General features: G+C 43.3%; 1 protein-coding gene across 3 annotated transcripts in view; it reads left to right on the top strand.

Moving 5' to 3' along the window:
* ADGRF2 (adhesion G protein-coupled receptor F2) overlaps positions 1-11,348 on the top strand; it is a 35,442-nt gene extending 24,094 nt beyond the window's left edge. For all 3 annotated transcript variants that reach the window (XM_027525034.1, XM_027525035.1, XM_027525036.1), the window contains 4 exons: positions 460-501; positions 2,145-2,204; positions 6,674-6,750; positions 7,931-11,348. In XM_027525034.1, coding sequence (XP_027380835.1) covers positions 460-501; positions 2,145-2,204; positions 6,674-6,721 — 150 coding nt within the window. In that variant the 3' untranslated portion in view covers positions 6,722-6,750; positions 7,931-11,348. The remainder of the gene's footprint in view (positions 1-459; positions 502-2,144; positions 2,205-6,673; positions 6,751-7,930) is intronic.
* The last annotated feature ends 3,003 nt before the right edge of the window (positions 11,349-14,351 follow it).

Below are 14,351 nucleotides of genomic sequence, written 5' to 3' on the forward strand. Positions count from 1 at the left end.
GTGGAAGTTTCTTTCATTACTGATTGTTCAAGAACTGTGAGGTGGCTGTGCATAGCCTGTCTCCTTGGACTTTCTTGGGCCATTATATTCTGATGAGATGCACAACTCCTGATAAACACAAAACACTTTATTTTGCCCAAATAAAAAATTCCTATAGTATTCTTGCATGCCTCAGGGACCGCAGTCTGCTTAGTTTACTGAGTATTCTAAGTGTCGAGAGCAGCGGCTGGTGCATGAAAAATTCTGTATCCATATTTGTTGAAAGGATCAATCTAGGTGTTGCAACTTTAAAATGAGAGAGTCAAAGATTTAATAAAATGGTTTTTGTCTTTCTATTTAAGGATTTAGGAAAGTTATTTTTACCTTCTACCAGAATAGGAACTGATAATAAGTACTGGTATTTATTATTATCATTTTATTTTGTTTAATGGCTCTTCCTCCCTCTTCCACCTTTCTCAGGGCTTCTTCATCCTGGTGTTTGGAACAATCCTGGATCCGAAGGTACAATAAAGTCTTCTGCTGCTTTATGCATTATCAGTATTTGGCCCTGAAATGCTCACTTGTAAATACCACTTATTGGGGGTCTTTCACCTCAATCATTTGTGCAGACACTTGAACAGGACATCGAGGTCTCAATGATGCAAGCTTTCAAGCTTTTATGGGGCTAAGCTCTTATATTCATTAGCTCTTACCCTGAAAGCAATCCTGGTTATTCCTATTTTTAGTTCTACAGATGAGGAAATTGAAACTCAGAGTGATGAAGTAGCTCAGAAACCCACTCTAGCTAGCTGAAAGCAGAAAAAGTTATTACATCTCACGATAACATCTTTGGGAAGGTCTCTTTGTGGCTGGGAGGCATGGAGGCTATGCATAAAGAATAGTTTCTGATTCACAGCGCAGATGACTCCACAGGAGGCTCTTCTGCCCCTTCCTACTTTGCTGGGCACAGAGAGCACAGCTCGGCAGGGCAACATGAGACAGTGTGTGCTGAGCTACAGTTCCTGCTACTGCAGCCCCTTCATGCTGCCTGGGGAGGATCACTGATACATGCTTCTTACATTATCGTGTCTGATTGGCTGAGCCCAGGTCACATGGCTACATCTTAGCTGCAAGAGAGGCTGAGAAAGTGAGTTCCTGGCTTCTACCTTAAAGAGCAGTGGACTTAAGGAAGGAAATTCTCCAAATACAGATGAGTGTGTGTAGGTGGTATGATGAAAATAAGTGAAAAAAAGCAACAAAACATCAGATGTTTATTCAGACTTTTAAGATCACCCTGTTTCTATTTTATTACATTGCCTCTTGAATTGAGAAAAGCAAACCTTCTAAATCATAGATGCAAACACTCACACTGCAGGGCTTATTTTGTAAATTTTATGTATTTATTTATTGTACTATCAATGCTGTTTTACTACTAAGTTAATATGCAAGGTTTGTAAAAGACATTTCACAGAGGTTCTTTTGTTTTCCCATGGGGATACAATACCAACCTAAAAGCAAAAGAGGTAAGGGTTAAGAAATGAGCTCTTTAATCCTGATATTTCTATGGAATAGCTGTGTGCTGCTGGAGAGTCCTTAACCCATGAGCCTTAGAATCTTCCAATGGATCACAGACATAATAATGGTTTTCCTGCCTTCTGTGCTCCTCAGTCACTTCAGTTGTGTCTGACTCTGTGATATTATGGACTGCAGCCCACCAGACTCCTCTGTCCTTGGAATTATCCAGGCAAGAATACTGGAGTGAGTTGCTGTGCCCTCCTCCAGGGGCTCTTCCCGACCCAGGGATTGAACCCACATCTTCTCATTGCGATTGCATTGCAGGGGCATTCTTTAGCTACTGAGCCACCTGGGATGCCCTGCCTTCTCTGCTAGATTAGGATAAAGAACAAATGCAGTTTTGCAAGTGAAACTGCATAAAAAACACTTAAGGTTTTATGTAGTTATAGACCATATGATTACTTTTTAAATGAATCGAATACCACAGCTAGTATTTGTAGGCAAAGTACCAACAAGAGCATTATTCCTGTTGGTCCCGCCAACAGTACTTGCTGGAAACACACTCTCAGCATAGTGTTTGCCGGTCTCAAGCATATGCGTTAGTTCTTCATAGTCTTCTAATCCTTAATTCCTTTTGTTAACCCCCCCAGATAAGAGATGCCTTAAAGGATCGAATAAACTCTGCACAATGGATCTCCAGGATATCAGAGGTAAAGCCTTCACGTTCATTTTTGTATTTAAAATTTGACGAGGTAACAGACACATTGGAGTTTCTGGCACCTGGAGTGTTGCTCAAACCATCACCTAACACTTTTGCGGTATGGATTTTTCAGAAGAGCTTTGTGAGTGCCTCTTTGAGCTGTTCAGAATCTAGGTGGAGCACTGGGACCACAGCCACAGAGAGAAAGTAGACTTCAATGCATTTAGAGGAGAGTGACAAGGCAGCAGGGCCTGGAGGGGTGACCCTCAAACTATGGAGCAGGAGAGCAGGTGATGAAACAGAGAAATGAGAGTGGATGCAAAGTCTTGGGTCCCCATGACAGCTCACTCATTCATTGTGACTCTCACCAGTTGAACCATATTCAAGGTGTGATAATTCCAGAGGAACAAATTCTGACCCGACACAAAAATTTTCCTAATATCAATAGCTTGATGTTCAGGAGGGCTTGTTTCCATGGTTACTGGAGTTGTAAAAGGTTAGGGACCTGGAGGAGGGCGTGGCAACCCTCTCCAGTATTCTTGCCTTAGAAATCCTGTGGACAGAGGAACCTGGTGGGCTACGGTCCATGGGGTCCCAAAAAGAGTTGGACATGACTTAGAAATGAAACAACAATAGAGCTGATTAACAATGTCATGTTAGTTTCGGGTGGGCAGCGAAGTTAATCAGTTACAGATATCAGTTCCAGTTGAGTCGCTCAGTCATGTCTGACTCTTGGCGACCCCATGGACTGCAGTACGCCAGGCCTCCCTGTCCATCATCAACTCCCAGAGTTCACTCAAACTCCTGCCCATTGAGTCAGTGATGCCATCCAACCATCTCATCCTCTGTTGTCCCCTTCTCCTCCCACCTTTGATCCTTCCCAGCATCAGGGTCTTTACAAATGAGTCACCTCTTGGCATCCGGTGGCCAAAGTATTGGAGTTTCAGCTTCAACGTCAGTCCTTCCAATGAAGTCAATTTCCTTTAGGATGACTGAAATCCAAGGGACTCTCAAGAGTCTTCTCCAACACCACAGTTCAAAAACGTCAATTCTTCGGCGCTCAGCTTTCTTTATAGTCCAACTCTCACATCCATACATGACTACTGGAAAAACCATAGCCTTGACTAGACAGACCTTTGTTGGCAAAGTAATGTCTCTGCCTTGTCTAACTCAATGAAACTATGAGCCATGCCGTGTAGGGACATGCAAGACGGATGGGTCATGGTGGAGGGTTCTGACAAAATGTGGTCCACTGGAGAAGGGAATGGCAAACCACTTCAGTACTCTTGCCTTGAGAACCCCATGAACAGTATGAAAAGTTATAGATGTATTTATTCTTTTTTCAAATTGTTTTCCCATTTAGGTTATTACAGACTATTGAGCAGAGTTCCTTCTACTATACAGTATGTCCTTGTTGGTTATCTATTTTAAATATAGTAGTGTGTATCTGTCAATTTTAAGCTTCCAATTTATCCCTCCCTCCCACATTTCCCCTTTGGTAATCATAGCTGTGTTCTATGTCTGTGAGTCTGTTTTGTAAATACGTTCATTTGTATCATTTTAAGATTCTGCATATAAGTGATATCATATGACATTTGTCTTTCTCTGCCTAACTTACTTCATGTAGTATGCTAATCTCCAGGTCCATCCACATTGGTGCAAATACCTTTCGCCTTACTCTTCCCGAAACTTTGGTCTCCTTCCCAGTCCTTGGTCTGCATACCTGGAAGATGGTTGATAACCTTTACATGCTTTCCAGCTGGGGAAAAGAAAAAAAAAAAGCCAATTTTTACTGAGAAGAAACATTAATGATTATCTAAAGCAATGATTCTCAATGTTGGCTGGATATCAGAAGCAACTGGGAAGCTTACAAAAAAATGTTGCTCTACCGTTGCCATCCCCCGAGGTTTTAATTGGATTGGTCTGCACTGTGACTTGGATTTGGGAAGATGCATAAGCTCCCTAGGTGGTTCTAGTGTAGTCAGGGTTGAGACATACTCATCTAAGCCTTCTTGAAGTATCTCAGCAATGTAAATGTTTGCCTCCAGCTACCCTATCTGATTGGAGAAGGCAATGGTAATCCACTCCAGTACTCTTGCCTGAAGAATCCCATGGACGGAGGAGCCTGGTAGGCTGCAGTCCATGGGGTCACTAAGAGTCAGACACGACTGAAGCGACTTAGCAGCAGCAGCAGCCTATCTGATGTATTCCCACCTCTTCCCTGGGGTCTTCCTGGATGCTCTCAGGAGAGAGATCTGACTCTTCCAATCTCTTTCAGCTTAGTTTCACTCCTTTACGTGTGTCTGTTATTTATCCATTCAGCTACCACAGGGAAGCTCTGCTCTTTGGTGTTATAGAAAATAGTTATTTCCCCCCCTCCTTCTCTTTGTGTCTTTGTATGCAAGGTAAGTCAGGATAATACCCAGAATTTCATTATTAGCTTGTTGATTGTCTGAATCTGTGGTTTTCCAGGGTGGCTGCACCTCAGAAACACCTGGACAGCTTGTAAATAATACCACTGTCCAGGTTCCACTGAAGAAATTAAACTAGAAAGTCTTAGAGTAGAGCCGAGTTACTATTATTATTTTTAAGCTCCCCAGTGATTCTAATGTACTCTTAGGGTTAAGAATTACTGGTCTGTTGAACTTCCCTGGTGGCCCAGTGGCTAAGACTCCACATTTCCAATGAAAGGGGCCTGTGTTTGATGCCTGGTTAGGGAACTAGATCCCACGTGCGGCATCTAAGACCTGGCACAGCTAAATAAAATAAAAATAAGTGTTAAAAAGAGAATCACTTTTCTGGGTCCTAGGCAAATTTGTTCTTACCTTTTTATGTCCTTCCTTCACTCTGCCTCCAGCTGTAGCCACTGTAAGTTGGTGTTTTAGCCCTATTCAGAGGAAGTACTCTTGCCTGGAAAATCCCATGGACAGAGGAGCCTGGTAGGCTGCAGTCCATGGGGTCACTAAGAGTCAGACATGACTCAGCAACTTCACTTTCACCTTTCACTTTCATGCATTGGAGAAGGAAATGGCAACCCACTCCAGTGCTCTTGCCTGGAGAATCCCAGGGACGGGGGAGCCTGGTGGGCTGCCGTCTATGGGGTTGCACAGAGTCGGACACGACTGAAGCATCTTAGCAGCAGCAGCAGCAGAGGAAGTAGCCTATCAACTGTCTCCTCCTCTCCTATCTGTAGGTCTCTGACTTCTAGGTCACCATATCCTACAGTCCAGATTTAAGTCTTTCTCCTTGGGCTACCTGCCTGGGGAGTGTCAGTCCCAGCTCCCCTAAACTAAAATAATAAACATACTTGTTTGCATTCATTTTATATCCTATGTGATGGATTAATCTATGTTCACGTGGTGATAATTCCACCAGCGAGATGATATTTCCAATCCACAACATGTACCTGAAGCACAAGGATAATTTAGACCAGGTGCATCGCAAGGTGGTGATTGTATTGTTGAGAATTTCAGTAGCTAGAAGGAGCTGTTTGAAAATAAGATCATCTGTACCATTTTTTAGATTCCACATATGTGTGTTCATATCTGACATTTGTTTTTCTCTTTCTGACTTACTTCACTCTGTATGACAGTCTCTAGGGATGTAGCTCAGGGAGCTCTCTACTCAGTGCTCTCTGGTGACCGAAATACGAAGGAAATCCGAAAAAGAGGGGATAGATGTATATGTGCAGTTGCTTCACTGTCCTCTACAGTAGAAGCTAATATAATATTGTAAAGCAACTATACTTCAATAAAAGTTAATTTAAAAAGTGGAGCTGTCTGAAGACTAGGGATTACCTGTTTCACTCTCTCCACACCAGTCAACTGCCTTCTCCCCACCTCCGTCTCAAACTAGAGGCTTCCGGAGAAACATCTAAGCCAGGGAGGAAGAGAATCTCTCATACCAGCCTATTCGCATGTTGTCAGTGGTTCTAAAATAAAAAAGGACAGGGATGAGGTGAAGGCAAGAAAGAAACTGCTGTAGGTCACAATTCTACATGTGCTTTTTTAGAAAACTGAGATGGAATCAATTTACAGTATTATGTTAGTTTCAGGTGTACAACATAGTAATTTGATGTTTTTATAGATTATACTCCATTTAAAGTTATTGCAAAAATGATGGCTCTATTCCCCATGCGGTACAGTATATCTTGGCAGCCTATTTATTTTATACGTAGTAGTTTGCACCTCTTAATCCTCTGCTCCTGTTCCACCCCTCTCCCCACTGGTAACTACTAGTGTGTTCTCGATATCTGTGAGTCGGCTTCTTTTTCTGTTTGCTGGTTTGTTTTATTTTTTTTAGATTCCACATATAAGTGATAAGATTCAGTGTTTGTCTTTGTCTGACATGTTTCACTAAGCACGATACTGTGCTTAACGAAATAATTCTCCACGTGCTTTGAATAATTGTGATCTTATTAACGACTGAATAATTGAACAGACTGCTGGTGACAAGTCCACTATCCTTTGTCTTCCTCAGAATGTTTCTTCTGATTTCTCTCGTCACCCCACCAAAGGCCCAAGCTAGTAAGCCAGGCTATACTCCTAACTTGGGAGGTGAGTACACAATGAAGGGGACCCCATATACATGGCCTGTATGTGACATTTCTTGGGGAAAAAAAATCTCAGTTTGATTCATTCTAATCAGAAATGATGTTTTCTTGATTGAAATGATTCTTCTCAGGCAATCTACTCTCACCTAGCTCTGGCTGGAGATATAGTCACACTTCTAATTCTTGGATGTCTGAAATTGTTATTGTCCTTTTAAAACAGTCAGGCTTGTCTGGGGGGGTGCCTGTAAATCAGCCTGAGTCTTTGAGAGGGGAGTGAGCCGAGGGATCCGTGGTCCCAGCTGCTCCCTCTCTCCCTCCTTTTTATACTCCATCCCCAGGATATCCTCCATGATATCAACAACATCCCCACAGTTCTTCCTGTCACCCTCTCTCTTCCCTAGTTTTAAAAGATCAGGGAATTATGATACACACTGTCTGCAGGAGGCCTTGGAGATAATGCAGAAGTTAGTTTTCATTTGCAGGAGGGTCAGAGACAGAGAGAAAGAAAGGGAAGGGAGGCACAGGGGGAGACAGACAGACAGGGACGCTTAGTGACATGGGGTGGCAACTCAGAGATGGAAGAGCAATCAGACATGTGCAGTCAGGACTTCCAATCCTCTGTCTCCGTGTCCCTCTAGAGCGAGAGAGAGAAGACCAGGCAGGGAGATGGAGACGTCTACAGCAGGACCCCTACTTTCACCGTGAGACAAAGAGGTACAGAGAGAGGCTGAGGGATACAGAGAGAGACATGGAGAAATACAGAAAGAAACAGAGAGAGCAACACACACACAGACTCACACAGACACATGTAGAGTGCCAGAAAAAGAATTATAGAAAGAGCCTGCCTCCCTGATCCTAGTACATCAGGGCTCTAGTAGCCAATGTGGCTGAGACCTCCTGCAGCAACCCAGGGCCTCGGTCAAAAGAGAGGTCTTTTCCAAGAGGAAAGGGCGTGGTCCAACTTGGAGACAAACAAGTTCTGTAATAGCTTTTGCAGACAAGAGAACAAAGCTGATTCTTGGATTCCCAAGGGACTTAAAGGGAAGCGACTCTTCATTTGCCAAGGGGGCTCTACCCAAAGGGGCTTCTTGTTCAAGAAAGAGTCGATCCATGATGCAGTTGTCATGATGCTTTTAGATATTGCTGCTTGTATGTTAAAGATGTGATTGTCTGTTCTTGACCAGGTCATGCATTTCAGGAGTAGTAGAGACCCCAGGAGAAATGTCCTCATTCGTGTCTTCTTGTCTCCGAAGAGTATGAAGGAAGCCTCCCTCTTGGTGGTGCTGACAGAGGAGGGCGTGAAGAGAGGATGGAAAGCCCCTCTGTCTAAGCCGTTCTGTGTTGCTGACGTTTTCCCCATCCACTGTCTACATATATATACCATGCTGGGTATCCAACAGTGGACAGCAGAATCCTGGTCTTGCCAGGGTCAACAGCCTCATCAGGAAGAGAGCTCTGGCTTGTCTTGGCAGTGGTGGCCAGGGATGTCACCCAGCTAGATTCTATAGGTGGCTGAGGGAGGGCTTTCATGCATAGTCACCAACATTGGGCCAACTCTAACTAGGTCACTGTTCTTTGGACAAAAGGAATTCAAGGGCCAATATGTTCCACCCCTCCACATTTAAATTGATTGCATGGTCAGCCTAGCGTGGGCTTAGACACAACTTCTTTGGCCGTGAACCAAGCAAAAAGCATAGAGCTTTTGAACCAGAAAGGTGTTTAAGTTAAGGAGACTGAAGGCTGGAGTGATAAGTAACAGCTAATAGAGATTTGAGCCAGAGGTAAAAACCCAAGTCTGTTGATTCCTAGCCCTGGACTTTGTCCTCAAGAGCACGGAGCCACCGAGGGTCTCTCTGTCTACTCTGACTATGTAAGAGGTGCTTGCGTGCTAAGTTGCTTCAGTGGTGTCTGACTCTTTGTCACCCTGTGGACTGTAGCCTGCCAGGCTCCTCTGTCCATGGGCTTCTCCAGGCAAGAATACTGGAGTGAGTTTCCATGCCCTTCTCCAGGGGATCTTCAAGACCCAGGAATTGAACGCACGTCTCCTATGTCTCCTGCGTTGGCAGGTGGGTTCTTCACTACTAGCGCCACCTGGGAAGCCCATGTAAGATGAACCCCCACAAACAATCTGGTGTTTTGAAACCTGGGATGAGAAAGGAGAAATATTGTATTTCAAGTAGAGAGCTACTGATTTTCTTACCTTGTATGTAAACAAATTCAACATTCAAATCAGGAGCCACCTGATAATAGAACAGTATTACAGATAAAAATCCTTCTGGAAAAAAAAAAAAAAGTCCTTTTTAAAGCAAGCACACAGTCAGACACAGCAGGAAAAAAAAATTAGTGGATAAAGGGCAAGGGGCAATGAGTAGCCCTTACTTATCTCCCCAGGAAGTCAGTAGTGGGACTTTGCTGGTGGTCCAGTGGTTAAGAGTCCAAGCTCCTGATGCAGGGGGGCTGAGGTTTGATCCCTGGTCAGGGAACTAGATCCCACATGCTGCAACTAAGAGCCCACATCCTGAAACTAAGACCCTGAACAGCCAAATAAATAAATAAGTTTTTAAAGTTATAGACAAAAGAAGCCAGTATTAATGATGTTACATTACAAATGGAAAAGGGCGACTCACTTTGTGAATGAGGGGTGTCATTTTTTTTTTAACCACAGAAACTGTAGTAAAACTTTTTTATTCTCTCTCTCTCTCTCTTTTTTTTTACTATAGAAAATTTCCTGTAAATAGGAATGTTTAAGAAAGCAAAAATATAATAATCAGAAGGTAGAAAAATATACCAACCGGGAGAATGAGTCATCTTCTAAGTGGTGTTGTTCATCTTAGGACAACAATTGCACCCTTTGCAAATGAGGTCAGAAAGAAGCTTTAATTTGGCATTTCCCAGTGTCTCTGTAGGGTCTCTTCAAGGGAGGAGAATGGAGCAGACACAGTCCTGGTTTTCCCAATGCAGAGATTTCCGTATGAAGAAAGGTCACTTACCCCAAATCAACATATTGAAGGAAGGATGCAATGTCATGGAGCTAGATGGTTTTAAGATTTATAATTCTGGAAAAAACTTTAGAAAAGATTGAGTCCAATTGCCTCCATTTGCAGATGGAAAGTCTGAACATAAGAGAGAAGGGTTGAGAGACAGAGAGAGGGAGAGGCTGGCCTTTCATCTGTATTGTGCGTTTGGCAACCACATCTCATGTGAAAGCACACTCTGCTCCGATGTACTCACTCCCTAAGGAGGAGGTGCGAAAGACTCTATCTTGGGGTTATTGTTCATTAAGAAAGCCTCATGGAGGACTTCCCTGGTGGTCCAGTGGTTAAGACTCAGCGCTGCCAGCGCAGGGGGTGAAGGTCAGACCCCTGGTAGGGAAACTAAGGTCCCGCCTGCTGCGTGGTGTGACCTAAAGATAAAAAATAATTAAATAAAGGCTCGTGGATGCTAACAGAGAAGCCCCACCATCATTTGACGATCTCTTGGAGAAGTCCACCCTCCCTCTTGTGGCCCACACAAGTCTTCAGTCTGTCCCATCCTGAAAGGTGACAAAGAACTGCATGGATCAGGCTGACCGTGGAAGACCCAGGGTGGAGATACGTGGCACGCCCCGTTCTCACCTCACCAAGGAAGTGACTTGGCCAGGTGGCTCAAGGAGAAACTGGCCCAGATTCTTGGGCAAAGCACTTAGTACTTGATAATCCTTGGGACAGTTATTTAAATTCCTGGAACTTTGATTTTCCCAACCAGAAATTGAGAATAATGGAGCTTACCCTCTAGGGCTATTGGAAAGATTAAATGAACAAATGTAGATAAAATACTGAGAATAGTACTTGGCAAATTATAATTGGCATTAAAATATAAGCTGTTTGTATTAGAGTCCCTATGAATTCATGTATGTGCAACACACGCACAAACAGCAAACAGCCATGATCTTTTGCATGAGTATGGATGAGACACTCTCATAGGAGTTGGTTCATTGGCATCTAATTTCTTCTCTTTTTAAAGAAAATTTTTTGGCCGTGAAGCATGTGGGATCTCAGTTCTCTGATCAAGAATCAAACCTGTGCCCGCTGCTTCAGAAATGTGGACCACCAGGGAAGTCTTGGTTAACTGGCATCTAAATGAAAGTGTTGAGCATGGGATTCAGTTTCTTTCATCAGGGTGACCAGCCAGCAAAATCTACTGAAGGATCTTTTCATTCAGTGTTTACAGAATTGTGATACTTGGTATCCTGCCCTGGAAAGAGTATATTTCAGAGACTATACACATATCCAGGGCTTTCTGTGTCTGAACTGTGCATCACTTTTTGCCTTCCCTGTAAAGCCTTCCCTAATCAGTCAACCAGAAGTGCTGATTCTCTCCACTGATTTCTTGCAATATGTATATCTGGGCCATTCACTGTTGAGTCAGTATTTATTGTATAGTATTATTTACTTTTAGCTTTCTTGTGTGCATGTATTTTCTTTCCCAGATAAGACCATAAACCTTTGGAGACAGATTTACCCTTGTTACTCGATAAGTCACTTGTTCTGTATGTCCAAAGAGCAGAATGAAGTGCTTTGTACATAGAATGTTTAATAAAGTCCTCTGATTACACAACCAAAAGTTTGATGATACTGATTTTTCAAAATCTCCAAATGACACAGTACTTAACTAATGACCTAAATGGGATGACCTATTTCTACATGCATCGTCTCCCTGAGCCTCTTGAGTACAACAGACATAACAAAACTCCTCTCACTTATTTCTTCTTCATGTCTACATCTCCCCTGGTAATAGTCAAATGAAAGTTTGCAGCAGTCATATGGAGGAGCCAGGAAGGTAGATTAATGGGAGGGGCTAGAATTGGGAGGTGTGGGACCATTTGGGGGTGACAAGGACAATCCACCTGGCCACCTGTCCCAAGTCAGACCAAGGGAAGTTTCCCACAGGCGAAATTCTCCATCTGAATTCCCCATGGCTGTGCACCAAGGAAGAGGTTCAGTAAGAACTCCTTGGACGAGTCATTAAAAAATAAACCAAAGATATTTTTGGTGTTAAGGCAGGGATTGGATCATGTCTTAACCAGTGTTCTCCAAGTTTAAGGTCAGTACAGGCAAAAATGGGATCTCCTTTTAACAATTTAACATCAACAACAACAGGGGCACAATCCTGCGTTTACCACCCGCCTGTCTGAGTTCTCATCACCCCAGTGCAGTAGATGCAACAGTCTCATGTGATTATCTGAGCTAAAGAGGAGGAAAGAAAGGACAAACAACTGACTCATTTTAATGGATTTGTTTCAGACGAGAGGAACCTGTAATTTCTCTTAGGCGTGTTTGACCGACCCACTGAGGAGTGAATCACAGACTTACACAAGCCTCGAAACCCAGGGCAGGTTCACAGTTCTCACATCGGCTTCTCACCGAGGCTAGTGAGCACCAGGGCCTCCTCGGCCTCCTTTCAAACATGGAGAAGGCAGATCACAGCCGCTGACATCGTGGGGGGTGCCAGGGCGGACACAGTGATGGTGGGGCACCCTGGGGGGAAGCCTAGCGCCGACCCCCTGCTGGGCTGCGGGATTTCCTGGATGCCGTGAGTACACACGCCACACTAGCACCTTTTCCTGCTGAAGACAGGATTGTCGTTAGACGTATCCCAGTGTGGGGAAGATGTGTGATTTATGATGGTATTTTCTGGAATGCTTGACTCTGCAGGAAACTTCCCTCTCATTACTTAGAGATTGGCTAACTCAGGTCTGGAGTATTTCCTCAGTCTCTTTTGCATTGGTTTCTTTTTAAAAAGTCATTTGTCATTTGCTCTAAATTGCTCACTCCTAGGGCTGAAAATGGCAATTAAATCCTCTGTTTTCCAATAGTCTCCCTTGCTTGATAATTGGATGAGAAAACTAGCTTTCAATTCCCTTATTTAGGCTGAGTGTAAAGCTAGATGTTTTCTTTCTTTCTTCTTTTTTTTTTTTTTTAAATGAAGCATGCTTTAGTAGCTTCTTCTTTTAGTGGGACTGACAAAGCTGCCCTTAAACGGGAAACATTTCCTCCACTGAACTGCTGAAACCTTTTTGCAAAGGCATCTCACCCTCATTTTGTGGCCAATACTATGTCATTTGACGGTATACCTTATACTTTGAGGACAATTCTGGAACCTCTAAAGTGTGCATCTTAAGATGCTATTTTTTTTCCCTTAAGTGTCAACCCTCCAGGGAACTTTCTTCATGAAGCAGGGAAATTGCCTGTCTTATCAATTTCTTTAACATCATGTAAGTATCAAGATAGTTGGTGAGATGCTGGAAGCTTTCCAATTCTGAGATGATGTGATTACTCAGACTTATCAGAATTTGAATCCAGACTGCAATTTTCAGAGAAGATGCTAAACTACAAAGGCCTGGGCTGGACACCATCTAAAATAATCTAGGATGAGATGTTTCTTTCTTTTTTTTTTTTGTCTTTTATTTATTTATTTTTTAAATTTTATTTTATTTTTAAACTTTACAATATTGTATTAGTTTTGCCAAATATCGGATGAGATGTTTCTACTAGCAAATCTTTCATATATTTTTCTTCCCTCAAGGCTCTGTATGAATCAACTCATCCATGGCAAGGGAGAACCCGTAAGAGAGACTGAATATATTCTATTATCGAGGCCAAGAAACACACAAACAACTTGCCATCTGGCTAAATAATCAGAGTCTTAATTACACTAGTGGGATAGACAGGAGATTAAGCTGAGGGGAGCAACACACACACACACACACAACAAAATGTGGGTCACTGAACTCACCCTCCAGTTAACCTTTCTGAATTGATCCTTCCCACCAGTGGGATTGGCTGAGTATGCAGTGAGGTGCCATCTAGAAGGTTTGAAAATGAATTTTCTGTTCCTCTCACCTTGGGGTGAAGTTCAGTGGAGCGCAACGCTTTGGGAAAGTTTCCAGGGAGTTTACAAACATTCTCAGGCAGCTCACCTCCGAGCGTTTTGTATGAAGAGGTTTGAGAGATCACACATTTCCTTGCATTCCTCCCCGCCTGACTGTGCTTACAGTTCCCAGGTTGCACTTCCTATTATTTTCTTGGCAAGTCCTGATGCCAGCCCTAGCTCAGCATGTTCAGACAGGCGGGGAGCGCCTGAGCCTGTGTGAGTCACCTGCTCCAACACCATCTAACATCGAGTATCAGAAACAGTTCCAGGACCCACGAAGGCTGACTGTATTTTTGAATTCCAACGCATTCAGAAACTCAGTTCCAGGTTCAGGGAAGATGGGACAGTTAGAAGATGGTGTTTAAACCTAGCCAGCATCTTCTAGGTCCGTCCAGGGAAACAGTATTTTGTGATTCCCGACTTTGTGGCAACAGTGTGGAGACACTTGCACTGTCATGCTTGTGGAAGACATCACTAATCTGGCAGCCCATAGTTTCCTACTGAAACTAGATGAGACCTCAAAACCTTTTTTTACATAAGGCTCCACGTAGTATAGCAAAGAGGAGGTCCATTAGACTGGGTGCATTTCAACTTACATTACCAGGTTCCAAGTTTATCCAAGGGAAGCTTGGCATGCTGCAGTCCACGAGGTCGCAAAGAGTCAGACACGACTGAGCGACTGAACTGAAGTTT

The sequence above is a fragment of the Bos indicus x Bos taurus genome, chromosome 23 (assembly GCF_003369695.1).
Source record: "Bos indicus x Bos taurus breed Angus x Brahman F1 hybrid chromosome 23, Bos_hybrid_MaternalHap_v2.0, whole genome shotgun sequence".
Taxonomy (NCBI): Eukaryota; Metazoa; Chordata; class Mammalia; order Artiodactyla; family Bovidae; genus Bos; species Bos indicus x Bos taurus.